The 27,446-nt window shown below is 45.7% G+C and overlaps 2 protein-coding genes across 2 annotated transcripts in view; one reads left to right on the top strand and one right to left on the bottom strand.

Annotated features, from left to right (window-relative positions):
• Positions 1 to 757: 757 nt before the first annotated feature.
• gtf3ab (general transcription factor IIIA, b) lies at positions 758 to 3,590 on the top strand. Its single transcript, XM_021562420.2, has 9 exons — positions 758 to 920; positions 1,113 to 1,207; positions 1,505 to 1,601; positions 2,237 to 2,325; positions 2,403 to 2,476; positions 2,558 to 2,641; positions 2,791 to 3,026; positions 3,151 to 3,204; positions 3,290 to 3,590. Exons 1-9 carry the CDS (start codon positions 807 to 809, stop codon positions 3,398 to 3,400), a joined length of 954 nt encoding a protein of 317 aa, XP_021418095.2. The 5' UTR covers positions 758 to 806; the 3' UTR covers positions 3,401 to 3,590.
• Positions 3,591 to 3,594: 4 nt separating this feature from the next.
• LOC110489663 (ligand of Numb protein X 2) overlaps positions 3,595 to 27,446 on the bottom strand; it is a 28,213-nt gene continuing 4,361 nt past the window's right edge. Inside the window, exons 2-12 of the mRNA XM_036943836.1 lie at positions 27,022 to 27,208; positions 26,406 to 26,788; positions 16,676 to 16,914; positions 16,458 to 16,595; positions 16,144 to 16,343; positions 14,747 to 15,151; positions 7,907 to 8,101; positions 7,612 to 7,789; positions 6,993 to 7,242; positions 6,134 to 6,292; positions 3,595 to 5,166 (exon numbers count right to left, since the gene is read on the bottom strand). Of these exons, the coding sequence (XP_036799731.1) occupies positions 5,031 to 5,166; positions 6,134 to 6,292; positions 6,993 to 7,242; positions 7,612 to 7,789; positions 7,907 to 8,101; positions 14,747 to 15,151; positions 16,144 to 16,343; positions 16,458 to 16,595; positions 16,676 to 16,914; positions 26,406 to 26,788; positions 27,022 to 27,042 (2,304 nt within the window). The 5' untranslated portion in view covers positions 27,043 to 27,208 and the 3' untranslated portion in view covers positions 3,595 to 5,030. The remainder of the gene's footprint in view (positions 5,167 to 6,133; positions 6,293 to 6,992; positions 7,243 to 7,611; positions 7,790 to 7,906; positions 8,102 to 14,746; positions 15,152 to 16,143; positions 16,344 to 16,457; positions 16,596 to 16,675; positions 16,915 to 26,405; positions 26,789 to 27,021; positions 27,209 to 27,446) is intronic.

The following is a 27,446-nucleotide window of genomic DNA, read 5'->3' on the forward strand; positions in this document are numbered from 1 at the left end:
GTCATTAATTAACCCATGGAGATTGATAGAGGACTCTAATGCCCAAAAGCCGGTTGTGTCATGGGCAGTGCCATTGGACTTTCACCATTTTGTAAGTAGTCAACTGGGTGGGACCTCCTATGAGTTAAGGAAGGATCACATAATTCCATCCAGATCAGTGGGATCGGCCAATGAATTATACTCATACTTCATAACTGCAGGTGGCAGTAAATCGCCAACCTTGACTTTATACCTGTTCAAACAATACATTTCAGGTGGCAGTATACAGCCTTTCAGTTTCTTTACCAACTCATAGAAGTAGTAGAAGAAGAAAATGGACTACTTCAAAATGGAGATGGCCTCAATTGTGCAGCCCATGCTCTCACATATGCCATAACCAGATCAAATAATCAGTCTACGATTTACAGTACCTTGCTATATGCTGTTTTAAAGTCAGGTGTGCGTCAATGCACAGCAATTCACTGTTCCAACCTCCTCCAATCAGGAACTAAAACTACGTTCAAATGTAGAGTGATGGTTGAATAAAATCATGAAGCAGGTGTCCAATATTCATTTATAAATCATCAATATTTCACCAAAATAATGATAGTACTTATGCCTGAAATTAATTTAGGCTATTACAGAGCCAGACTTTGCTTTCTATTTTGTTCACTTTCCATTGCGTGGATTGAAACACCCCTGTATTATCCAACAGTGGTATCGCCCAATAAAATATATAGTCCTCAGGTGTTAACCCATGTAGGCCGGTAAACGACCTGACCTATTGGTTTTTCGTTATCAAAACACTGTCATCTGTACAATTAAAGATGGGGGAAAGGATTCAAGTCCAAAGAAGCTTTATTTGTTCTTTTGTCAACTGCAATGCCACCTTCAATAAATCATGGAAATTAGATGCCCATCTTTGCAAGCACACAGGTTTGGTGAGTACCTATCCTTCCCAGCTGGCATCTTTTAACAGATGGTCCAGATCAGATCCTATGTACTGAATTTAGAATTTCTGTTAATCAGAAACCTATTGACGTAAGTGAAATACAACTGAACGTGAATGAATGTCTGCGGTCAGAAACACGTATTATTGTGTTTTGTTACTTGGTCACGTTTCTCTTTGACAGAAACCCTTCTCGTGCGAGAACTGTGACAAGAGCTTTTGTACCCGCTACCAGCTCACCAGACACGGGCTGAGCCACAGTGGAGAGAAGCCATACACGTGAGTATGAAGCTTCGCTATCCTATAGGGCAATGGTTCACGGTTAATGATCGGCTGTATGGCTGTTCCTGCCTTCAACAATGTCTCATTGTTGCCTTTCCAAATGATTTGGCAGACAGTCAGTTGGCTAAAGTAAAGACTAGCACCAAAGCTACGGTTTAGTTGTAAATGGTTTTGAACCAAATGTTTCTAAATCAACTCGAGTAGGAGCGCTAAACCATTGTTCTAGGAGTCATGCAATTCATTATTGCTCTTCCAACCTTCCCTCCGGTCACTCCTGTTTCTGTGCGTCTGCAGGTGTCAGTCTGCAGGATGCTCCGAGGCCTTTGTCACACATGCCAGCATGAAGAATCACATGGCTCGCGTTCACCAGCACCAGGAGAAGCACTATAAGGTTGGCTAAACCGAAGTCATACTTTGACGCAGCCAATGAATCACTGATACCACTTGGTTTAGTCTGAAACAAAGCCCTGCAAAAATCGTGGCCATTTTCCTTAAGGCAGAATGTTTAATGAAATTACATTTGACTTTACTCTACTGCTGCTTGAAATGTGAGGTTTATTTAGAGCACCAGCACTGAAGCCCATGCTCTAAACTATGTCAACATCTGTTAGTATGTGTGCATGTAGTCTTGTGCACTTGCCTTCGGTCATAGGCAGACATCTTGCCACAGAAGTAGACCTGCGTTTTGCCTGTAATAATATTTTCCTGCAGTTTGTCTAATTTCAACCAGCTGAATGACCAACACCAGACATCATGCAGAGTAAGTGGGGGGGAAAAATTAATCACTATTCGACAGACAAGCTACTTTTATCTGCATGGCATTGCCTACATGGTTGACGGCACCACCATATTTTCATGACTCAGGCTAAACCGAGGTTCACATTCATCACCCAGTTGATGGGTAAAGGTCAGATTCCTTGACTTCCACCTCCAGGTGTGGCTGAAGGAATAGTGAAGGCAATGTTGGACTAAGACAAATGGTCCGCATGCTAATTTTCATTCAAAGGTTTGTAAATTATGTTCTAGTGTGACCATGTGCACTGTGGGATGGAGTTCAATAAGAAGAACCAACTCAAAACACACAAGATTAAACACACACAACTGCTGCCCTTTCAGTAAGTATAACACACTGGCCTCTACAAGAGAATGTGGACTCTACCACATCAGGCTGAACTCTGACCCTTTCCCATAGGTGTATCTTTGAGGGCTGTAAGAGAGAATTTGCAGCTCCCGGACAACTGAAGCGCCATGAGAAAGTACACCAAGGTGAGCCCTACACATGCCACATACCCACAAGTCTGATCAGAGGTCCTGTGGATGTTTTATCTAGCCATTTCTCTTTCCCAGGTTACCCCTGTGCTGTGGAGGACTGTCCATTCCAGGGGAAGACTTGGTCAGAGTATCAGAAGCACAGGAAGGCTGTGCACAGAAGTATGTAGGCCCTCCAACACTGCCACCCTCTTGACCATTCTGCAACTCATCCCTTTGCATTGTCTTGTGAACCCCTCTCACATGGTCCTAAATATTATATGGATTTAAAACGGATCCGATTGTAAAGTCTTCACCGGTTGTGTGTTCAGTCAAGCTACAGTGTGATAGCTGCAGTAGGATGTTCCTGGGGGCGTGGTTTTTGAAGCAGCACCAGCTGCGGGTCCACTCCGGTGCGCCCAAGAGGGTGTTCCAGTGCTCCGCCGCTGGGTGTGAGAAGACCTTCACCACACACTTCAACCTGGAGAACCATGTTGTGTCAGACCATGAGGGCAAGCGGGCTTTCTCCTGTACCCACGAAGGCTGTGGCAAGCGCTTCGCTATGCAGGTGAACTCATGGGACAAGGCTCCAGTTACAATATCCTGTCACTTCGTAAATAGTTTTGCAGAACTCAATCTGTGTCTTTAAGTGGAATATTTGGTGTAAAACAAAATGTTTTTATATTCCCTAGGAGAGTTTGAGACGACACGGAGTGGCTCATGACCCAGAGAGGAAAAAGCTGCAGGTGAACGCTGGTATTGTTGGGTATATGGTGGAAAAGTAGCATCCTAACATGTAGTATTATAATCCACTACTTTTTCCTTTTGCAGAAGGTGTGTCCTAAAAAGAACAAGCCGTTGGGGCCAGCCTCTACACAGGCTGAGACCAGCAGACTGGCTGACCAACTCCATAACACCAGCTTGGGCTACTCTACATCATAATACCAGCTTGGGCTACTCTGACCTGGACTGGTCCATCAGAACCATGGGGGGGGGGGGGGGGGGTGTAAATCTGAAACCTGTGGAACAGGAACCTATTCTTTGCTACTTGTCAAGCTGTTTTTGTTTAGTTTTCAAGAGCTGAATTTCAGTTATGTATCAAACACTTATCTAATAAATCCTCACCAATGCATGGCTGGCTCCTTGTCTTTTAATGGTTATGTAATGCACTATGACACTTTACAAATACCCAATGGTGTCCCACATGATTCACTTTCAAAGCATATTATCAAGTTTGGTCCATCCTGGGAAGTGTGAGAACTGGGCCCAAAATCTGTCTTCTCCAGCAGGTTTTTTTTTTTTTTTTTTTTCTCCAAGGAGGTGATTGAGTGAATTTGGTAAACACATTGACTGGCTTATTTGATAGACTTGAAGTTGAATAATTAGGATACAAGTAGGACATGTGGCATCCCAGAAACTGAGGAAACCACTCTGCCTTGTGCCTGTTCACACTTACTAGCCCTGAGTGGCTAGTGGTCCCACCTGTTCTAGCCGCTGACTACCTTATCTTTCAAGCGGCCACTAGATCTACCTGTTCACAAATGGCCAATCTGTAGGCGGGTTGGTGACGGTGAACAAATTGCATCAGTGTGCTTGCAATGCACCACTCCAATAGTTTGTAAAGAATCCAATGGAACTTGTGGTATTGTTAAAGATTTTGTTTGGGTGCCAGGCAGGTATTAACCCTGCCGAAAGGAAGAGTAGGACGGAGTACCACTACCGGACCCACAGACTGCCCAGTGTAGCCTGTTTGCCAGAGCCAGTGGTGTGAAAAGACCATAAAACCTCGCAGCACAGGGATAACCCAATGAAACGGCAGAGCAAATTCATAGAAATAATTCACAGAACCCAGTCATCAGGATTTGCAATCTGTATTACCACTTCTGAACACATCCAGGTGCTGAAATGATTCCACTAGCAGAGTTTTCCTCCTTCAGTATGAAGGTGTGGGGCCAGGCAGATGTGGGTTAGAACTGACTCCAAATGCTCTCTGTGGAAAATATTTATCAAATGGCAGAATCCACAAGTAAACCCTAGGGAGCTGATGGCTGGATCGTCATGGTGATGAGGCGTAACGCTGTGTCCAGGGGACTTGGGCCCCCAGAGTAAGGCCTTGGGTTTATTCAGTTGGAGCGAGTAGGTGAAAACGTTTTATCCCATTTTTCTCCTGATGACCTTAGCAACGTTTCAGACAGAAATACATGGCCTAGAGCTGATCTAAATCATTACATGGCAGAGACTCTTCTGTTCTATGCAATGAATTTCCATCTGTTGCGGCCACCTGAACGCACCCTTGGTATATTCAACTGCAGTCCAGAGACGATGTACTGTCCTTGAACAGATACAGTCCCGATAACATGACCATAGGAACACAGTCTGTTTGTGGGGCTGACACAGTCCGCCCTAGTATCAAGTGATTTTGCTCAATAGGGCAAGGTTTCCTCTAGCCTGGTTTGATGAAGTCTGTAATTTGGCCCAGGTTACAGTAGGTCCAATCTAAAACAATTTCAGTATGGTTTGGCGCCATAGCCTGGTTAGATCCAGTCTACAGTAATTTCAGTATGGCATGATGCTATGCCAGGCTGCCAGGCCAGGAGACCACGGTGAGAGCCACTCTGCTACGCTGCTCCTTCAGCATGGGTACCAGGGCTGAGTGGCTCATACCAGCCGTAGACAGTCCATTAACCGCCACTATCATGTCCCCACACCTAGGGAACAGAGGGGACACAGAGGGGCACATCAAAATGGATGGACCACATACAGATAGATATACACCAGTTTATTATGTACACCCACCCCTTGTTCATGAAAATGGTTTGCTCCAACAGACAGTGAGTCACATGGCCATGGCTTGCTATTTAAAGTAGGCAGACAGGCACCAAGGAATTCAGTTACTGTTCGATTGAATGTTATAATGGGCAAAACTATTGACCTAAGCGATTTTGAGAGTGGTATGATCATGTCAGGCGCTCCGGTTCCAGTATCTCAGAAATGGCCGGCCCCCTGGTCTTTTCACACATGATAGTGTCTAGGGTTTACCGAGAATGATGAGACAAACAAAAAACATCCAGTCAGTCCTGTGGGCAAAAACAGCTTATTGATGAGAGGTAGAAGGAGAATGGCAAGAATCGGACAAGCTAATAGGCGAGCCAAAACAGGCAAATAACGGCACAGTACAACAGTGGTGTTCAGAACGGCATCTCGGAACACACAACTCATCAGTCCTACTGCAGCAGACGACCACACCGGGTTCCACTCCTATCAGCTAAAAACTAAAAGAAGCGGCTCCAGTGGGCCCAAGATCACCAACACTGGACAATTGAGGAATGGAAAAATATCACCTGGTCCAAGGAATCCTAGTTCCTGTTGCATCATGCTGACGGCAGAGTCAGGATTTGGCATATGCAGCAGGCATAGTACAGGGTGGTGTAATGGTGTGGGGAATGTTTTCATGGCTCATGTTAAGTCCCTTGACACCAATTGAGCAATGTTTCCATGCCCAGAAGGATTCAGACTGTTCTGGAGGCAAAGGGGGGTCCGAACCGGTACTAGATGGGTGTACCTAATACAGTGTATGTGTAAGATAATATAAGATGTACTTTATTGACAATTAACTTACAGAGAACGGAAATGTGTCTATATGCTCACAACCCAACAACATGACTGAAGGCTTACTTGAGGCGGCCATCGTAGTATGCAGGCGTTCCAAGGACAATGGTCTTGATGAAGAATGCCTGGTTGCTATGGTTTTCCTCGTATCCCCCGACGATGCTGAAGCCCCAGCTCCCAGGGTGACTTCTACGCAGAACAATCTCATGGCTACTGTGAAGGTAGCTGAGAGAGAGAGAATACAAAGGGAGAGAGATGGACGGAGAGAATGAGCCAGTGTTTTAGTGAGAGGGCGAGAGACAGGGGGGGAAGATAGAGGGAGGAGCAGGGAGAGAAATGGGGAAGGAGGGCAAGAGAAAGACAGAAAAGGAGGGAGGAAATAGAGAGACAGATAGGGAGGGAAAGAAAGCAATAGAGTAAGGGTGATTCAGAGGGAGGGAGAGAAACAAAGAAAGACAGCAGAAGAAAAGGAGAGAGCGTAAGAAAAAAGAGGGTGAGTTTGAGGCTGCTCTCTGCACCAGTCTCAGAAGGAGGAATTATGGAGAGACATTGGGGATGTCACCACATGCCTCTCAGTTGATAATCCACACTACAGCACAGTTCAGGACAACACACACACAAACATAATCTCCCGTATGGACCTCCTTACATAACACACACACACATAATACTGACACATGAAACGAAAGACATATTCTAATACCTCACACACTCAAACACAATCTCCCTGGATGACTTCAGGTGGCCTTCAATAGTCTAAAAGGTCTTCCTCTCCTCAGCTTCACCTACACTAACATGAAACCACTAAATAAGTCACAGCAATACTTTCACACAAACTCCCAATATCCCAAACACCCCAAGTGAGTCCAACCCAAACAGGTGTGAGTGTGTGTGTGTGTGTGTGTGAGGGTTATATTCTCTATACCTGGGCAGGCCGAGCCACAAGACCCAAGAAGGGGACCAGGAGGAGTCGTAGTCTGAGTTGTGTGTGTGATGATGTGGGGGAAACAGCTGGTCCTCGGGGCTCTGAACCTGGCCTGGCTCCTCCACCATGCTGACCTCCAATGCCCTCAGCTGGACGGAGGGCGATGCTGCGCTGGCCTTCAGGGTGCCCACCGCCTCACTGTGGCTCAGGTAGGTCAGGTCCTGGCCATTGATACTCAGGAGGATGTCACCTGGAGAGAATGAATGAATGAATGAATGAATGAATGAATGAATGAATGAATGAATGAGAGAGAGAGAGAGAGAGAGAGAGAGAGAGAGAGAGAGAGAGAGAGAGAGAGAGAGAGAGAGAGAGAGAGAGAGAGAGAGTGTGTGCGTGCGTGCGTGTAGGAGTGAGAGAGGGGGAAACAGAGGGAGGGACAGAAAGGACAGAGAATAACAGTTAGTTAGGGACAAATAATCCTGAGAGACACTGACCTCTGAGACTTCAGCTGAACAGATAATGAGCACAGGAAGAAAGCCAAACCAAAAACTGACAACTTGAATTAGGCCTTGAGAATAATATCAGAAGCTCCCACTGGGGGATGTGAGTTATTACTCACCTCGTTTGATTCGTCCATCACGTGACAGGCAGCCGTGTGGTTGGACGCTGGTCACAAAGATGGGCAGCTCGCCACTCTTGCTGCCCCGCCCCCCGGCCACGGTCATACCCAGAGACTCATGAGGCTCCTTCTTAACAGTGATGTGTTTCTCCTTACAGGTCACACACTGGGACAGGTCCTACACACACACACACACACACATACACACACACACGATAAGAGAGGTCAGTATACAAAGATACACATTAATAGACACAGTCAGACACACACACTCCCTTCAGGTGTGTGTACTCACTCTGTGGGTGCTGGAGCGAGCCAGGTGGGCACAGGTAGGCACTGGGCTGGGGCTGGGGGAGAAGCTGTGGTGGTGGTGGTGGTGATTGGGGAGGAAGTGGTCATGGCAGTACAGGTCTCTGTTGGAAGTGGAGCTTGGTGGAGGGGTAGGCTTACTGGGCCGGCCAATCAGTAGAAAAACTCTCTCACCGCTGGCCTGTAGTCGACAGGGAAAGAGAGTAGGATTGGCCATCAAATCAAATCACATTTTATTTGTCACATACACATGGTTAGCAGATGTTAATGCGAGTGTAGCGAAATGCTTGTGCTTCTAGTTCCGACAGTGCAGTAATATCTAACAAGTAATCTAACAATCCCCAACAACTACCTAGTATACACAAATCTAAAGGGGCGAATGAGAATATGTACATATAAGTATATGTATGAGCGATGTAGGCAAGGTGCAATATATGGTATAAAATATGAGTAATGTAAGACGTAAACATTATGAATAAAATACAGTATATACATGTGATTTGAGTAATGTAAGATACTGTACAGTGCCTTGCGAAAGTATTCGGCCCCCTTGAACTTTGTGACCTTTTGCCACATTTCAGGCTTCAAACATAAAGATATAAAACTGTATTTTTTTGTGAAGAATCAACAACAAGTGGGACACAATCATGAAGTAGAACGACATGTATTGGATATTTCAAACTTTTTTAACAAATCAAAAACTGAAAAATTGGGCGTGCAAAATTATTCAGCCCCTTTACTTTCAGTGCAGCAAACTCTCTCCAGAAGTTCAGTGAGGATCTCTGAATGATCCAATGTTGACCTAAATGACTAATGATGATAAATACAATCCACCTGTGTGTAATCAAGTCTCCGTATAAATGCACCTGCACTGTGATAGTCTCAGAGGTCCGTTAAAAGCGCAGAGAGCATCAAGAAGAACAAGGAACACACCAGGCAGGTCAGAGATACTGTTGTGAAGAAGTTTAAAGCCGGATTTGGATACAAAAAGATTTCCCAAGCTTTAAACATCCCAAGGAGCACTGTGCAAGCGATAATATTGAAATGGAAGGAGTATCAGACCACTGCAAATCTACCAAGACCTGGCCTTCCCTCTAAACTTTCAGCTCATACAAGGAGAAGACTGATCAGAGATGGAGCCAAGAGGCCCATGATCACTCTGGATGAACTGCAGAGATCTACAGCTGAGGTGGGAGACTCTGTCCATAGGACAACAATCAGTCGTATATTGCACAAATCTGGCCTTTATGGAAGAGTGGCAAGAAGAAAGCCATTTCTTAAAGATATCCATAAAAAGTGTTGTTTAAAGTTTGCCACAAGCTACCTGGGAGACACACCAAACATGTGGAAGAAGGTGCTCTGGTCAGATGAAACCAAAATTGAACTTTTTGGCAACAATGCAAAACGTTATGTTTGGCGTAAAAGCAACACAGCTGAACACACCATCCCCACTGTCAAACATGGTGGTGGCAGCATCATGGTTTGGGCCTGCTTTTCTTCAGCAGGGACAGGGAAGATGGTTAAAATTGATGGGAAGATGGATGGAGCCAAATACAGGACCATTCTGGAAGAAAACCTGATGGAGTCTGCAAAAGACCTGAGACTGGGACGGAGATTTGTCTTCCAAACAGGACAATGATCCAAAACATAAAGCAAAATCTACAATGGAATGGTTCAAAAATAAACATATAAGTTTATAAAAATAAACATAAGTCCAGACCTGAATCCAATCGAGAATCTGTGGAAAGAACTGAAAACTGCTGTTCACAAATGCTCTCCATCCAACCTCACTGAGCTCGAGCTGTTTTGCAAGGAGGAATGGGAAAAAATGTCAGTCTCTCGATGTGCAAAACTGATAGAGACATACCCCAAGCGACTTACAGCTGTAATCGCAGCAAAAGGTGGCACTACAAAGTATTAACTTAAGGGGGCTGAATAATTTTGCACGCCCAATTTTTCAGTTTTTGATTTGTTAAAAAAGTTTGAAATATCCAATAAATGTTGTTCCACTTCATGATTGTGTCCCACTTGTTGTTGATTCTTCACAAAAAAATACAGTTTTATATCTTTATGTTTGAAGCCTGAAATGTGGCAAAAGGTCGCAAAGTTCAAGGGGGCCGAATACTTTCGCAAGGCACTGTATGTAAACATTATTAAAGTGGCATTATTTAGAGTGGCATTGTATAAAGCGACTAGTGATCCATTTATTAAAGTGGCCAGGGATAGAGTCTCAGTTTCGGCAGCAGCCTCTCTGAGTTAGTGATTGCTGTTTAGCAGTCTGATGGCCTTGAGATAGAAGCTGTTTTTCAGTCTCTCGGTCCCAGCTTTGCTGCACCTGTACTGACCTCGTCTTCTGGAAGGTAGCAGTGTGAAAAGGCAGTGGCTCAGGTGGTTGATGTCCTTGATGATCTTTTTGGCCTTCCTGTGACCTCAGGTGCTGTAGGTGCCATGTAGGGCAGGTAGTGTGCCCCCGGTGATGCGTTTTGCAGACCACACCACCCTCTGGAGAGCCTTGCAGGTGAGGGTGGTACAGTTGCCGTACCAGGCTGTGATACAGCCCGACTGGATGCTCTTGGTTGTGCATCTGTAAAGGTTTGTAAGCGTTTTGGGTGACAAGCGACATTTCTTCAGCCTCCTGAGGTTGAAGAGGTGCTGTTGCTCCTTCTTCACCACACTGTCTGTGTTTGTCTGTGATGTGTACGCTGATGAACTTAACACTTTCCACCTTCTCCACTGCTGTCCCTTTGATGTGGATAGGGGGATGCTCCCTCTGCTGTTTCCTGAAGTCCATGATCATCTGCTTTATTTTGTTGACATTGAGTGAGAGGTTGTTTTCCTGACACCACACTCCGAGTGCCCTCACCTCCTCCCTGTAGGCCGTCTCATCGTTGTTGGTAATCAAGCCCACTACTGTTGTGTCATCTGCAAACTTGATGATTGAGTTGGAGGTGTGCATGGCCACGCAGTCGTTGGTGAACAGGGAGTACGGGGGGGGGGGGGGGGGGGGGCTGAGGACGCACCCTTGTGGGGCCCCAGTGTTGAGGGTCAGCAAAGTGGAGATGTTGTTTCCTACTGTCACCATCTGGGGGCGGCCCGTCAGAAAGTCCAGGTCCCAATTGCACAGGGCTGGGTTGAGATCCAGGGCCTCCAGCTTGATGATGAGCTTGGAGGGTACTATGTTGAATGCCGAGCAGTAGTCAATGAACAGCATTCTTACATAGGTATTCCTTTTGTCCTGATGGGCTAGAGCAGTTTGCAGTGTGATGGCGATAGCGATAGCGTCTTCTGTGGACCTGTTGGGGCGGTATGCAAACTGAAGTGGGTTTAGGGTGGCTGTTAAGGTGGAGGTGATATGATCATTGACTAGTCTCTCAAAGCACTTCATGATGACAACAGTGAGTGCTATGGGGTGGTAGTCATTTAGTTCAGTTATCTTTGCCTTCTTGGGTACAGGAACAATGGTAGCCATCTTGAAGCATGTGGGGACAACAGACTGGGATAGGGAGCGACTGAATATGTCCGTAAACACACCAGCCAGCTGGTCTTCGCATGCCCTGAGGACGCGGCTAGCAGCCCTACGAGGGTTAACACGTTTAAATGTTTTACTCACGTCAGCCACAGAGAAGGAGAGGGGGGGAGGGGGGGTGCAGTCCTTGTTAGTGGGTCGCGACGGTGGCACTGTATATCCTCAAAGCGGGCAAAGAAGGTGTTTAGTTTGTCTAGAAGCGTGACGTCGGTGTCCATGACATGGCTGGCTTTCTATTTGTAGTCTGTGATTTCCTGTAGACCCTGCCACATATGTCTTGTGTCTGAGCCGTTGAATTGCAATTCCACCTTGTCCCTGTGCTGGCACTTCGCTTGTTTGATTGCCACGCAGAGGGAATAACTACACTGTTTATATTCACTCATATTCTCAGACCTCTTTCCATGGTTAAATGCGGTGGATCACGCTTTCAGTTTTGCGCGAATGCCGCCATCCATCCACGGTTTCTGGTTAGGGTAGGTTTTAATAGTCACACTAGGTAACATCTCCAATGCACTTCTTTATAAACGCACTCACAGAATCAGCGTGTAGGTCGATGTTGTTCTCTGAGGCTGACCGGAACATATTCCAGTCTGCGTGATCAAAACAATCTTGAAGCGTAGACCAGCGTTGAATGGTTCTCGTCACTGGTACGTCCTGTTTGAGTTTCTGCCTATAAAACGGTAGGAGCAAGATGGCGCCGTGGTCGGATTTGCCGAAAGGAGTGAGGTGGAGGGATTTGTATCCATTTGGAAGTTAGAGTAGCAGTGGGCGAGGGCATTGCCCATGCGCGTTGCACAATCAATATACTGGTAGAATTTAGGTAGCTTTGTTCTCAAATTTGCTTTGTTAAAATCCCGAGCTACAATAAATGCAGCCTAAGGATATATGGTTTCCAGTTTGCATATACAGTGCCTTGCGAAAGTATTCGGCCCCCTTGAACTTTGCGACCTTTTGCCACATTTCAGGCTTCAAACATAAAGATATAAAAGTGTATTTTTTTGTGAAGAATCAACAACAAGTGGGACACAATCATGAAGTGGAACGACATTTATTGGATATTTCAAACTTTTTTAACAAATCAAAAACTGAAAAATTGGGCGTGCAAAATTATTCAGCCCCCTTAAGTTAATACTTTGTAGCGCCACCTTTTGCTGCGATTACAGCTGTAAGTCGCTTGGGGTATGTCTCTATCAGTTTTGCACATCGAGAGACTGATTTTTTTTCCCATTCCTCCTTGCAAAACAGCTCGAGCTCAGTGAGGTTGGATGGAGAGCATTTGTGAACAGCAGTTTTCAGTTCTTTCCACAGATTCTCGATTGGATTCAGGTCTGGACTTATGTTTATTTTTATAAACTTATATGTTTATTTTTGAACCATTCCATTGTAGATTTTGCTTTATGTTTTGGATCATTGTCCTGTTTGGAAGACAAATCTCCGTCCCAGTCTCAGGTCTTTTGCAGACTCCATCAGGTTTTCTTCCAGAATGGTCCTGTATTTGGCTCCATCCATCTTCCCATCAATTTTAACCATCTTCCCTGTCCCTGCTGAAGAAAAGCAGGCCCAAACCATGATGCTGCCACCACCATGTTTGACAGTGGGGATGGTGTGTTCAGCTGTGTTGCTTTTACGCCAAACATAACGTTTTGCATTGTTGCCAAAAAGTTCAATTTTGGTTTCATCTGACCAGAGCACCTTCTTCCACATGTTTGGTGTGTCTCCCAGGTGGCTTGTGGCAAACTTTATACAACACTTTTTATGGATATCTTTAAGAAATGGCTTTCTTTTTGCCACTCTTCCATAAAGGCCAGATTTGTGCAATTTACGACTGATTGTTGTCCTATGGACAGAGTCTCCCACCTCAGCAGTAGATCTCTGCAGTTCATCCAGAGTGATCATGGGCCTCTTGGCTGCATCTCTGATCAGTCTTCTCCTTGTATGAGCTGAAAGTTTAGAGGGACGGCCAGGTCTTGGTAGATTTGCAGTGGTCTGATACTCCTTCCATTTCAATATTATCGTTTGCACAGTGCTCCTTGGGATGTTTAAAGCTTGGGAAATCTTTTTGTATCCAAATCCGGCTTTAAACTTCTTCACAACAGTATCTCGAACCTGCCTGGTGTGTTCCTTGTTCTTCATGATGCTCTCTGCGCTTTTAACGGACCTCTGAGACTATCACAGTGGAGGTGCATTTATACGGAGACTTGATTACACACAGGTGGATTGTATTTATCATCATTAGTCATTTAGGTCAACATTGGATCATTCAGAGATCCTCACTGAACTTCTGGAGAGAGTTTGCTGCACTGAAAGTAAAGGGGCTGAATAATTTTGCACGCCCAATTTTTCAGTTTTTGATTTGTTAAAAAAGTTTGAAATATCCAATAAATGTCGTTCCACTTCATGATTGTGTCCCACTTGTTGTTGATTCTTCACAAAAAAATACAGTTTTATATCTTTATGTTTGAAGCCTGAAATGTGGCAAAAGGTCGCAAAGTTCAAAGGGGCCGAATACTTTCGCAAGGCACTGTAGTTCAATGAAGTTCCTTGATGGCCATCTTGGTGTCCATCAAGGAATGTACACAGCTGTGACTATAACTGATGAGAATTCTCTTGGTAGGTAAAATAGCCAGCATTTTATTGTAAGGAATTCCAGGTCAGTGAGCAGAAGGACTTGAGTTCCTGTATGTTGTTATGATTACACCATGAGTCGTTAATCATGAAGCATACACCACCGCCCTTCCTCTTCCCAGAGAGGTGTTTATCTCTGTCGGCGCGATGCATGGAGAGCCCGGTGGCTGAACTGACAACATATCCCGAGAGAACCATGTTTCTGTGAAACAGAGAATGTTACAATCTCTGATGTCTCTCTGGAAGGCAACCCTTGCTCAAATTTAGTCTACCTTGTTGACAAGAGACTGGACATTGGCTAGTAGTATACTCGGGAGTGGTGGGAGATGTATATGTCTACGGAGCCCGACCAGGTGGCCGCTTCGTCTACCCCTTCTGCGGCGCCGTTGTTTTGGGTTGACTACTGGAATTAGATCCATTGTCCTGGGTGGTGGTCCGAACAGGGGATGCGCTTCGGGAAAGTTGTATTACTGGTCGTAATGTTGGTAAGTTGACGTTTCTCTTATATTCAATAGTTCTTCCTGGCTGTATGTAATAAGACTTAAGATTTCCTGGGGTAACAATATAAGAAATAATACATAAAAAACAATACTGCATAGTTTCCTAAGGACCCGAAGCCAAGAAAAACTGTCCCAACTCACCGTTTCAGAAACACTGTTTAAACCAAAGTCTTACCTGTATGATCTGAGCAGCCTGTTCAGGCGTGCCGTGGCGTAGGTCCTGTTCATTGACCGCCAGCACGCGGTCGTTACTACACAGCCTCCCGTCCTTGGCCGCCAGGCCGCCGTCTAGCAGGTCTAACACAAACACCCCCACCTCGTCCGTCCTGCGCACCAGCTTGATGCCCAGCTGCTCTGACGAGTCCCGCTTGTGCAGGGTGATCCTCAGGCTGGCAGGGCTGGATGGGGTGCTCTCTGGGGTGGAGCAGGGGGCGTGAGGCACAGAACGGGTGGTGAAAGGGGGCGGGCGAGAGGCACAGCGGCGCTCTCTCAGGACAGTGAGCTGTAGCATGGCACAGGGGCGTGCAAACGTGGAGCGGGCAAAGTTATGGGGCACATTGCTGATGTCTACACTGTTGACCTAGGAAGGGGGAGAGAGAGCACTGAAAGGGATATTTGGGATTTTAACAATGAGGCCCTTTATCTACTTCCCCAGGTCAGATGAACTCATGGTACCATTTTTATGTCTCTGTGTCCAGTAGAAGGAAGTTAGAGGTAATTTTGCGAGCCAATGCTAACTAGCATTAGCGCAATGACTGGAAGTCTATGGTATCTACTACCATCCTAGTAGGTACCATAGACTACCAGTCACTGCATTAGATATATTAGAGAAAGGAGGAGATAGGAATCCCAATGGGCAATGAATGGAGGAACGTATAACGTCTCACCTAGCAGACCGTTGACCAATTGCATTCACGATGTCTTGCTACGCCACGTGGTTCCTAAGCTAATCGTCACGCAATCCCTTCTCAAAGTCAGGATCGAGAAACCTGCCTATTTTCCTCGAAAGTATGTAAAGTCACGATGGCAAAGCTATACGATATTACAGAGAACAAGTGAACTATCTCACATCTCAGAAAATATATGTAATGGTGTACTAAATTCATGCTAAATTTGAGTTTTAGAGCTAGTGCTTAATTGACCCCCATTCACTCAAGCTCTCCCTGTCCCAGAATCTCCCAGAATGCACTGGTCCATGGACGACGCATAGGCAACGTACATAATGGCCGTTAATACAATTCCAATGGCGTTTCCCATCTCCTCAAATGTATCTCTGATTGCATCTACTAGCATGCTAGCAGTTACCATAGACTTCCAGTCATTGTGCTAACACCAGTTAGCAATTGTGCTAACGCTAGTTAGCAACTTCCTTCAAACTGCACGCAGAAACTTAAAAATGGTATCCATGAGTTAATCTGACTCTAGGAAAGTAGATAAAGGGCTTCAATGCCAAAATCCTGAAGTGTCCCTTTAAGAGAGGAGGATAATAGAGAATGAGGAAAGGGGGGTAAAGTGGTTAGGAAGAGGAAGAGTGGAAATAGAAGAAAGATTACAGCCATGCAGGACCCTCACCTGTAGTATCTGGTCTCCGGCCAGAAGCCTGCCATCTCGAGCAATGACCCCGTCACGGTAAACTTCCTGGATCACCACGTTGATAAGAGGCGTCTCGTTGCCCCCAACGATGCTGATGCCAAGTTCTACATAGGGGTTGGAGCGGTGGACCTCGATGGTGGTGATCTCACCCTCTGGAATGGACGGCAGCTTCACACAACCTTCACACAACATGGACATGGAAGCACATCAATCTCTTATAATTATGAATGTTTAGATTCATTTAGAGAGGAAGGTTAAGGAAAGCAAGTCAGATGGAGGAAGTGATGTCATACCTTCTTCTGCGGAGAGGGGCGGGGACTCGGGGCAGTCCCATCCTGAGGAGGCGGAGCTGGCGGTACGGAGGAGGTGGATGCAGGGGTTACTGAGGGGTCGCTTTACCCTGGGCACCACACACTCCAACCCTACCACACCTACACAGAGCGAGAGAGGTTAGTAATACACACACACACGCACACACGCACACATGTACACAGTTATTGCTCTTACTCACTGTCCTCCTCAGTGCTTTCCTCAAAGGCAGGGTTGTCCAGTCCAGGCTCATCAATCCACATGGGAACACTGCTGCTGGCGGTGCCACCAGGGGGCGAGGGTGAGCTCTCCTCCCGCAGGTCTGTCTCCGTCTGGAGGGAGCGGGGGGACCTGGGTGGGCTGGTCACCATGGCTCCCTCCTCCCCGTGATCACATGGTGGGCCCTGTAAATTGGTCTGCTGAGACCGAGTCCCCGGACACCTGGGCACAGAGAGAGAGGGATTTCAGAGGTTACACAACTGGCCAATGTTCCCTCTAAGCTGTGCACGTGAGAAGCACGAGATTGAACTTCACTCAACATTCTAGAGTATTCCCCATTAGTAAACACTATCAATTTTTCCCTTTAATGTGGGAATTGTGATCGAATCAACGCAATATTAGCCACTTTCAATGCAACATACCGAAAACAAAACAAACTATGCAATACTTAGTATGCAAAACAAACTATGCAAGAGATTTTGTTGTAGGCAGAACGCATAGGAGTAGGATACTATTGCATTGACAGGCTCAATTCAGACCGGTGTGCCATAACCAATCAGAGCTGCAGTAGGCCTAAATGCAAATAAAGCATTTCCATATATGGATCTGTGCCATTCACTTTGAACTGGACTGTTTTTACAACATGAGCGGGTCTTGAGTAGATGCGGTTGTTTTGAGATCAAAGCAAGAACTACATGTAGTGAGCATGTGCACATTTGTACATATATGTTCATATCCTTTGCCAGTTAGTGAGTTATTAGCCCAGGTATAACTACTTTGTTGACAGCAACAGGGGAGTGATCGCTTCCTACAACAGCACAAAACGTGTGCATCTTTGAAAAGCGAGTCAGGTACATAGCTTTTTTTTTGTCTTAAAGGAGTAGTGTTGTATTTTGAGACAGGCTTGAATAAGCTAAGTAGCCAATAGGCAGAGGGTAGCATCATTTGTCCGATTCTCTGTATTAATGGTATGGGAATAATGCTGCATTGTTTTGTAAAGTGGTTTCTTGCATCAAACAACACAACAACATTCCCAGTCACCTCCTTGTCTGAAGGACAAGTGGATAAACAGGTTAATGTCAAGTTCTGCATGTTTTTTTCCCCAAAGTCTCATGGAATGTAGGCCTACATTGAACACCACACATTGGCGGCTACTGTAGGCTGAATGATCAGTTTTACCTAATTTTTACCAGCATGTTACATGTGCAACCAGAGGAAAAACTCTAGACCACCTTTGCTCCACACACAGAGATGCATACAAAGCTATCCATTTGTCAAATCTGACCATAATTATATCCTCCTGATTCCTGCTTACAATCAAAAACTAAAGCAGGAAGGACCAGTGACTAAATCAATACGGAAGTGGTCAGATGACTCGGATGCTACGCTACAGGACTGTTTTGCTAGCACAGACTGGAATTTGTTCTGGTATTCATCCAATGGCATTGAGGAGTATACCACCTCGGTCATCGGCTTCATCAATAAGTGCATGATGACGTCATCCCCACACCAACCAGAAGCCATGGATTACAGGCAATATCCGCATCGAGCTAAAGGCTTTCAAGGAGCGGGAGACTAATCCGGACCCCTATAAGAAATCCCGCTACACCCTCAGACAAACCATCAAACAAGCAAAGCGTCAATACAAGATTAAGATTTAATCCTACTACACCGGCTCTGATGCTCGTTGGATGTGGCAGGACTTGAAAACTATTACGGACTACAAAGGCAAACCCAGACGTGAGCTGCCCAGTGACGCGAGCCCACCAGACGAGCTAAATGCCTTTTATGCTCGCTTCGAGGCAAGCAACACTGAAGCACGCATGAGAACACCAGCTGTTCTGGATGACTGTGTGATAACGCTCTCGGTAGACGATGTGAGCAAGACCTTTAAACAGGTCAACATTCACAAAGCCAAGGGGCCAGATAGATTACCAGGACGTGTACTCAAAGCATGCACGGACCAACTGGCAAGTGTCTTCACTGACATTTTCAACCTCTCCTTGACTGAATCTGTAATACCTACATGTTTCAAGCAGACCACCATAGTCCCTGTGCCCAAGGAAGCGAAGGTAACCTGCCTAAATGATTACCACCCCGTAGCACTCACGTCGGTAGCCATGAAGTGCTTTGAAAGGCTGGTCATGGCTCACATCAACAGCATCCTCGCGGATACCCTAGACTCACTCCAATTGGCATACCGCCCCAACAGATCCACAGCTGATGCAATCTCAAACGCACTCCACACTGCCCTTTCCCACCTGGACAAAAGGAACACCTATGTGATAATGCTGTTCATTGACTACAGCTCAGCGTTCAACACCATACTGCCCACAAAGCTCATCCCTAAGCTAAGGACCCTGGGACTAAACACCTCCCTCTGGAACTGGATCCTGGACTTCCTGACGGACCGCCCCCAGGTGGTAAGGGTAGGCAACAACACATCTGCCACGCTGATCCTCAACACTGAGGCCCCTCAGGCGTGTATACTTAGTCCCCTCCTGTACTCTCTGTTCACCCACAACTGTGTGGCCAAACACGACTCCAGCACCATCATTAAGTTTGCTGATGACACAACAGTGGTAGGCCTGATCACCGACAACGATGAGACAGCCTATAGGGAGGAGGTCAGAGAACTGGTAGTGTGGTGCCAGGACAACAATCTATCCCTCAGTGTGAGCAAGACAAAGGAGCTACAGGAAAAGGCGGGCCAAACGGGCCCCCATTAATATCAACAGGGCTGTAGTGGAGTGGGTCGAGAGTTTCAAGTTCCTTGTTGTCCACATCCCCAACGAACTATCATTTAATAATTATTTTACAATGACTGCCTAGGAACAGTGGGTTAACTGCCTTGTTCAGGGGCAGAAGGACAGCTTGGGGATTCGATCTAGCAACTTTTCGGTTACTAGCCCAACGCTCTAACCACCAGGCTACCTGCCGCCCCAAAAAAACACACCAAGACAGTCGTGAAGAGGGCACGACAATCCTTTTCCCCCTCAGGAGACTGAAAAGATTTGGCATGGGTCCCCAGATCCTCAAAAAGTTATACAGCTGGGCCTCAGTGGTTAAGGGTGCTGTACTGCAGCGCCAGCTGTGCCACCAGAGACTCTGGGTTCGCGCCCAGGCTCTGTCGTAACCGGCCGCGACCGGGAGGTCCGTGGGGCGACGCACAATTGGCCTAGCTTCGTCCAGGTTAGGGAGGGATATCCTTGTCTCATCGCACACCAGCGACTCCTGTGGCGGGCCAGGCGCAGTGTGCGCTAGCCAAGGCTGCCAGGTGCACGGTGCTCCGAAACATTGGTGCGGCTGGCTTCCGGGTTGGAATGCGCGCTGTGTTAAGAAGCAGTGCGGCTTGGTTGGGTTGTGTATCGGAGGACGCATGACTTTCAACCTTCGTCTCTCCCGAGCCCGTACGGGAGTTGTAGCGATGAGAAAAGATAGTAGCTACTAAACAATTGGATACCACGAAATTGGGGAGAAAACGGGGTAAATTATTTTTTACAAATTTTAAAAAGTTATACAGCTGCACCATTGAGAGCATCCTGACCGGTTGCATCACCGCCTGGTCTGGCAACTTCTCGGCATCTGACCGTAAGACGCTACAGAGGGTAGTGCGTACGGCCCAGTACATTACTGGGGCCAAGCTTCCTGCAATCCAGGACCTACAGTGCCTTGCGAAAGTATTCGGCCCCCTTGAACTTTGCGACCTTTTGCCACATTTCAGGCTTCAAACATAAAGATATAAAACTGTATTTTTTGTGAAGAATCAACAACAAGTGGGACACAATCATGAAGTGGAACGACATTTATTGGATATTTCAAACTTTTTTAACAAATCAAAAACTGAAAAATTGGGCGTGCAAAATTATTCAGCCCCTTTACTTTCAGTGCAGCAAAATCTCTCCAGAAGTTCAGTGAGGATCTCTGAATGATCCAATGTTGACCTAAATGACTAATGATGATAAATACAATCCACCTCTGTGGAATCAAGTCTCCGTATAAATGCACCTGCACTGTGATAGTCTCAGAGGTCCGTTAAAAGCGCAGAGAGCATCATGAAGAACAAGGAACACACCAGGCAGGTCCGAGATACTGTTGTGAAGAAGTTTAAAGCCGGATTTGGATACAAAAAGATTTCCCAAGCTTTAAACATCCCAAGGAGCACTGTGCAAGCGATAATATTGAAATGGAAGGAGTATCAGACCACTGCAAATCTACCAAGACCTGGCCGTCCCTCTAAACTTTCAGCTCATACAAGGAGAAGACTGATCAGAGATGCAGCCAAGAGGCCCATGATCACTCTGGATGAACTGCAGAGATCTACAGCTGAGGTGGGAGACTCTGTCCATAGGACAACAATCAGTCGTATATTGCACAAATCTGGCCTTTATGGAAGAGTGGCAAGAAAGCCATTTCTTAAAGATATCCATAAAAAGTGTTGTTTAAAGTTTGCCACAAGCCACCTGGGAGACACACCAAACATGTGGAAGAAGGTGCTCTGGTCAGATGAAACCAAAATTGAACTTTTTGGCAACAATGCAAAACGTTATGTTTGGGGTAAAAGCAACACAGCTGAACACACCATCCCCACTGTCAAACATGGTGGTGGCAGCATCATGGTTTGGGCCTGCTTTTCTTCAGCAGGGACAGGGAAGATGGTTAAAATTGATGGGAAGATGGATGGAGCCAAATACAGGACCATTCTGGAAGAAAACCTGATGGAGTCTGCAAAAGACCTGAGACTGGGACGGAGATTTGTCTTCCAACAAGACAATGATCCAAAACATAAAGCAAAATCTACAATGGAATGGTTCAAAAATAAACATATCCAGGTGTTAGAATGGCCAAGTCAAAGTCCAGACCTGAATCCAATCGAGAATCTGTGGAAAGAACTGAAAACTGCTGTTCACAAATGCTCTCCATCCAACCTCACTGAGCTCGAGCTGTTTTGCAAGGAGGAATGGGAAAAAATGTCAGTCTCTCGATGTGCAAAACTGATAGAGACATACCCCAAGCGACTTACAGCTGTAATCGCAGCAAAAGGTGGCGCTACAAAGTATTAACTTAAGGGGGCTGAATAATTTTGCACACCCAATTTTTCCGGTTTTGATTTGTTAAAAAAGTTTGAAATATCCAATAAATGTCGTTCCACTTCATGATTGTGTCCCACTTGTTATTGATTCTTCACAAAAAAATACACTTTTATATCTTTATGTTTGAAGCCTGAAATGTGGCAAAAGCTCGCAAAGTTCAAGGGGGCCGAATACTTTCGCAAGGCACTGTATATAATAGGCGATGTCAGAGGAAAGCCCATAAAATTGTCAGAGACTCCAGTCACCCAAGTCATAGACTCTGTTCCCTGCTACCGCAAGGTAAGCGGTACTGGAGCGCCAAGTCTAGGACCAAAAGTCTCCTTAACAGCTTCTACCCCCAAGCCATAAGACTGCTGAACAATTAATCACATGGCCTCCATTTGTTTTGTACACTGCTGCTACTTGCTGTTTATTATCTATGCATAGTCACTTCACCCCTACCTACATTTACAAATGAAATCTAACCTGTGCCCCCGGACATTGACTCGGTACCCCCTGTATATAGCCTCATTATTTTTATTTATTGTGTTACTTTTTGTTATTTTTTACTTTAGTTTATTTGGTAAATATTTTCTTAACTCTTCTTGAACTGCACTGTTGGTTAAGGGCTTGTAAGTAAGCATTTCACGGTAAGGTCTCCACTTGTTGTATTCAGCGCATGTGACAAATAAAGATAGATTTTATTTGATAGAACAGCTTTTTCCATGTTAAAATGTTATGGGATGCATTTTCTCCATTGTTTTTGATGGCAGGCCACTCTGGTAGACCTACATTATGATCAAATAGCCACAGTAGCCTACTTTACCACTGTTAAAACTAACTTAAAGCGGGTACACTAAACGTGGGCCTGAATTTTCAAAACATTCAAGTTTGAGCTCAGCAGACCTGAAATTTGCTCAGTGCTGAAAAAAATGAGAGGGAACATTACAACTGGCTGCACATATACTGAGCTGGCTTACATTTCACACACACATGCTGCATGCATGAAAATATACACAACCTGCCACCATTGAGTTCAGCTCATAAACAGGTAGAACAGAAAACTTCAGGAAACCTACTGAATTGAAATAGAGCTGTGTTTCTCAACCCCTGGTAGCAGAGGTCCCTGGGATGTTTCTGACCAGTCACTCAGAAGGATGCTCCAAGTGCCCTGGCATGTTTCTGTTCTAATCTAATGGTAGCGGCAGTGTCCAACCACTGACTTTAAGGCAGCTGTAGGACCACAAACAATGTTAAATGTCCAAGCTGACAGACACCCAATTCTGTCTCTCATGATCTCATCCCATAATTAGCTCCATTACTGTTTTAGGGCTGGGGCAGAGGGCACTAACCACATGGATCTGGGCCTTAATCTATAGATGCTATTAAGACCAGAGCAAAGAATGCCCAGTCCCAAAACCGACACCTCAGAGAGACCTCATTAGGGCCAACTTAGAATGAGACAGATCTCACCTGCCAGAACATGAATCCCCCCCCCCCCCCCCCCTCCCCAAAACAATTTTGCTTATGCTTGTCCATCAGCTGAGGAGAAGGTGTAGTGAACATCTAGCCTTTGGCTTTGTACAAACACTTTGAAAGTCATCCTCCCTTACTCCCTTCATTCATTCATTGAGGTAATTACTGATTGACATTGTTGGCACTCATTGGTTTCACCAATCCAACCTTGGCAGATCAGTGATGATTTTGAGGGAGGAAGGAAGCAAGAAAGGATGCACTTAAAAATAAGTTGAATTTAGCTTTCGTGGACCGGGCCAAGGGCTGGACAGGGCAGAGAGGGGTGTCCCGTGCCCAGACAGCTGACTCAGAGAAAGCCTGTTAAGTGTTAACAACAGTTCATTAGCCATAGCTCGTTATGGTAAATATCCTCTGAAACATTTCCTTAAGGATACCTACAGAATGTGGAATTCAGCTAAATAAAAGTTATCCGTTTTTAGTTGGCATTCCTCTGGTCTAGTCCAGAATCAGTCCAGAACCTCACACAGTTCAGTGTAGCCTAGTAACCAGTATGTTCCAGCTTTAACCAAATCCTTTGGTGTTGTCGTGTCACAGCAGGAGTCAGGACAACAACAAATGAGTTGGCTGAAGACGAAAGGCTAGCACCCAGGCATTAAACTCTAGATAGGTAAGATACATCTCTACACAGTAATGCAACTTTTCTTCTAATTGCTGATTCAAACACGACAAGGTTCAGCATCAATTTATAACATGTTAGAGGCCAGATTCTACTCTGTTTCACCCGACATCTAAACAACTTTAGTACGTTACACAGCAGACCTCCCTCACCGCGGATATAGTAGCTACACACACATCAACACATCTCACAGCTACCACAAGCCTGCTGAGTTCCCCACCACCACACACACTGAGTTATGTGTGTGTGTGAGGCTTTGTGGGTTGATCACCCGATTAGAGAGGTGCTAGAACAGCCAGATGTATTACCCTACCACCGGACTCACCATAGGTCGGGGTTGCCCTTGGCAGTGTCACAGAAAAAGTGGTTGAACAGGTCTCTGGAGTTGAAGTTTCCCAGCATGGTGAAAGTCAGAGTACATGGAGCCTCGGCCAGACAACACAACACATGACCAAGTCACTGGCTGGTAATCCCCAGTCACATGACCAGGGACCTAATAATCCCTGTGTGGTCTCCCAGTGGGGAGCTGCTTGTAAGAAACAGGTCTAGGATCAGTTGATCATAGTCAGCCCTAACCTTAGAGGTCCAATGCAGCCGTTTTTCTCTCAAACTCAAAAAATTTATGGGTAACAATTAAGTACCTTACTATGATTGTTTTGAATTAAGATGGTCAACAATAAACCAAAATAGCTTCTTAGCAAAGAGCAATATCTCAATCAAGATTCTTGCTAGGACTGTCTGGGAGTGGTCTGAGTGGGGAGGGGGAAACTGAAAACTAGATGTTATTGGCAGAGAGGTTTGGAACTATCTTTTGTCGTGTCTTTGGCTATGCCGGATGAAGTGATATGACATGCTATTCTATAAAATCCTTTCTCTTAATATTACCTGATTGAGCTAATCATGTAAATGTAATTAACTAGAAAGTCAGGGCACCACGAAAGAGTGTTTATAGAGCTGTTATCTTCCAAATAAACTCTGAAAGACCTAGTAATATTTTACATCAATAGCAGTCAATATTAATCGTCACCTTATTTCAGTCTCATCTGAAAGTTGTAAACTCTTGGTTATCTTCACGAACCCTGGCTAACAAGTTGAATCAGCAATACAAAATTGGGTTTAATTATTTATTTACTAAATACCTAACTAATTACATTACAGAATTACATCTACACAGAATTACATCTACACAGAATGAATCATACCTTGATTACAAATTATGTCCCTAGCGGACGGAACAGATATGACAGCTGGTTACCCAAAAGGGGGTTGGGTTTGAGTGAAAGAGCGGGAAGACTGAAGAACAAAGGGAGAAGCTGTGCTATTGTAAATACAGTATCTTATGCATTCTAAATGACCGCCCATTTGGAAAAGGAAAATGTAATAAATATTTACTCTGAGCTGCGCTTCGGTCGGTTAGTCGTAGATGCTGGCCGTGTTGGCCAACAGAGATCTCCCTGTCCTCGGAAGAATGTCACTGGTGGTAAATTGGATACGTTGTAGTGTCGTCGTTGTGCGGTAGACGGGATAGGTCGTCCGTCCTTTCCTAGCCCACGTTTACAGCTGCTGTTGCTAACTCAACGGCTAGGATGTCTCACTTCTTTAATGAATAAGAGTTCAAAGTTCATACCATTCACAACCAAAGTTCACGCTGAGGTCGGCTTAGTTCTGTAGTTGACATGTTAGTCCTTTTCAATGTATGGACCATCGTCCTATCGTCCTCGGAACAGAAGGTTACATTTTCGTCAAGGGCTTATATAGTGGAGGGAGAGAAGGGTGTGTTTCATAGTTTATAACCCATGTCTCTTCACAGGGGCGGGCCACTGATTGAGCAGAGCTCTAACTTTATGAAAACCCAAATCTCTCATTTGGAAGCTAAAATTACATTTATATTTAAACATTTTAATTGCACAACAATTCCATGTGAATCTGATAACTAGAATGTGTAGACTTTCCCAGATACAGTTTATGTCGTCCTGTCATCTGTCATAATGTCTCAGATGACAACTGAACTGACATCATATTCATTAAGTACCAACGCATATTTTCAGCTGGTTCTATTACCGAAATATGAATCCTTTCCCCCACTTGTTTGATGTTCCCAGACTATCTATGTTTAACAAAGGCTAATCAAGAGTCCTTCAGTAGAGTCAAGAGAGAGAGGGGAGAAAGGTATTTATGGGGGGGGGGTCATAAACCTTACCCTCCACTCTACCTGTGTTTGAGGTGTGTAAGTGTGTGTGTGCATGACTCCACTCTACCTGTGTTTTGAGGTGTGTAAGTGTGTGTGTGCATGATTCCACTCTACCTGTGTTTGAGGTGTGTAAGTGTGTGTGTGCATGACTTCACTCTACCTGTGTTTCAGGTGTGTAAGTGTGTGTGTGCATGACTCCACTCTACCTGTGTTTGAGGTGTGTAAGTGTGTGTGTGCATGACTCCACTCTACCTGTGTTTCAGGTGTGTAAGTGTGTGTGTGCATGACTCCACTCTACCTGTGTTTGAGGTGAGCCTCCAGGTCACAGCGGGGCATGCTGAGGCTGCAGGCCGGGGCCAGGGGACAGGACACAGACAGCTTGTCAAGCAGCTTGTGTACCAGGATGCTGCTCCGCCTACACACCTGCAGATGTAGCCGCTCCCGGTCCAGCGGGCAGAAGTCCCGTTCCTGGAGGAAGCTGCGGAGGCAGCGGGCACAGAAGGTGTGTCCGCAGGGTGTGTCTAGGGGCTGGACCAGGGGCTGCAGGCAGATGTGACACACCAGGTCATCGTCCACCTCCAGGCGGTAGTTATAGAGGTGGTTCTCCCAGGCCCGATGGATCTGACCACACTCTGGACACAGGGCCTCCAGCACGGGCTCCACCGGCCCTGCCGGACCCACCTGGATGGATAGGGGAAAAGAGATGTTGGATGACCATGGAAGTTGAATAGAACAGTTTGATTTAATGAATCCCAGAGAAAGTAATTAATAGGTTGTTATGATGCAATTACCATGTAATGTGTGTGAAATACCAGGTAGATAGTGACAATACACACACACACAGATATGAAGGTAAAAACTGCAAAACAAAACATATGTTATGTGTCTATTAATGCTTGGTTCACTTCACCCACCTCCCAGCCGGGGCTGCCCATGTCAGGACCGGGGCTCCAATCGCAGTATTTGGCACAGTCGTCACTGGGGTTACAGGTCGGGAGGTTACGGGCGGGTGGGGAGGGGGGCGTCCTATCCCATAAGCCTCAGAGGGTGAGCTGGTGACCGAGAGGACAGCCACCCCCCAGTGGCCAATCAGACATCACCCTGTAGGTCAGAGGTCAAAGAGCAGGGGTTAAACAGATGGGAAATTAAGCAAAGTGTTTGTGTGTGTCTCTCTGAGTGTGTGTGCATGTGAGTGTACTCATGCACATTATAGTACTGTATCACATGGTGAATATTTGCTTTGTATGAGTGTATGTGTGACAGTGTGTGTGTGTGTGTGTGTGTGTGTGTGTGTGTGTGTGTGTGTGTGTGTGTGTGTGTGTGTGTGTGTGTGTGTGTG

The sequence above is a fragment of the Oncorhynchus mykiss genome, chromosome 15, assembly GCF_013265735.2.
Source record: "Oncorhynchus mykiss isolate Arlee chromosome 15, USDA_OmykA_1.1, whole genome shotgun sequence".
Classification (NCBI taxonomy): domain Eukaryota; kingdom Metazoa; phylum Chordata; class Actinopteri; order Salmoniformes; family Salmonidae; genus Oncorhynchus; species Oncorhynchus mykiss.

What these genes read in the sequence shown, in the direction of transcription:
- gtf3ab (XM_021562420.2), top strand. Translation starts at nt 807, where the DNA reads ATGGGGGAAAGGATTCAAGTCCAAAGAAGCTTTATTTGTTCTTTTGTC. An exon ending in ACACAACTGCTGCCCTTTCA is followed by an intron (nt 2,326 to 2,402) that starts GTAAGTATAACA and finishes CCTTTCCCATAG; the next exon opens with GTGTATCTTTGAGGGCTGTA. An exon ending in CAGAGAGGAAAAAGCTGCAG is followed by an intron (nt 3,205 to 3,289) that starts GTGAACGCTGGT and finishes TTCCTTTTGCAG; the next exon opens with AAGGTGTGTCCTAAAAAGAA.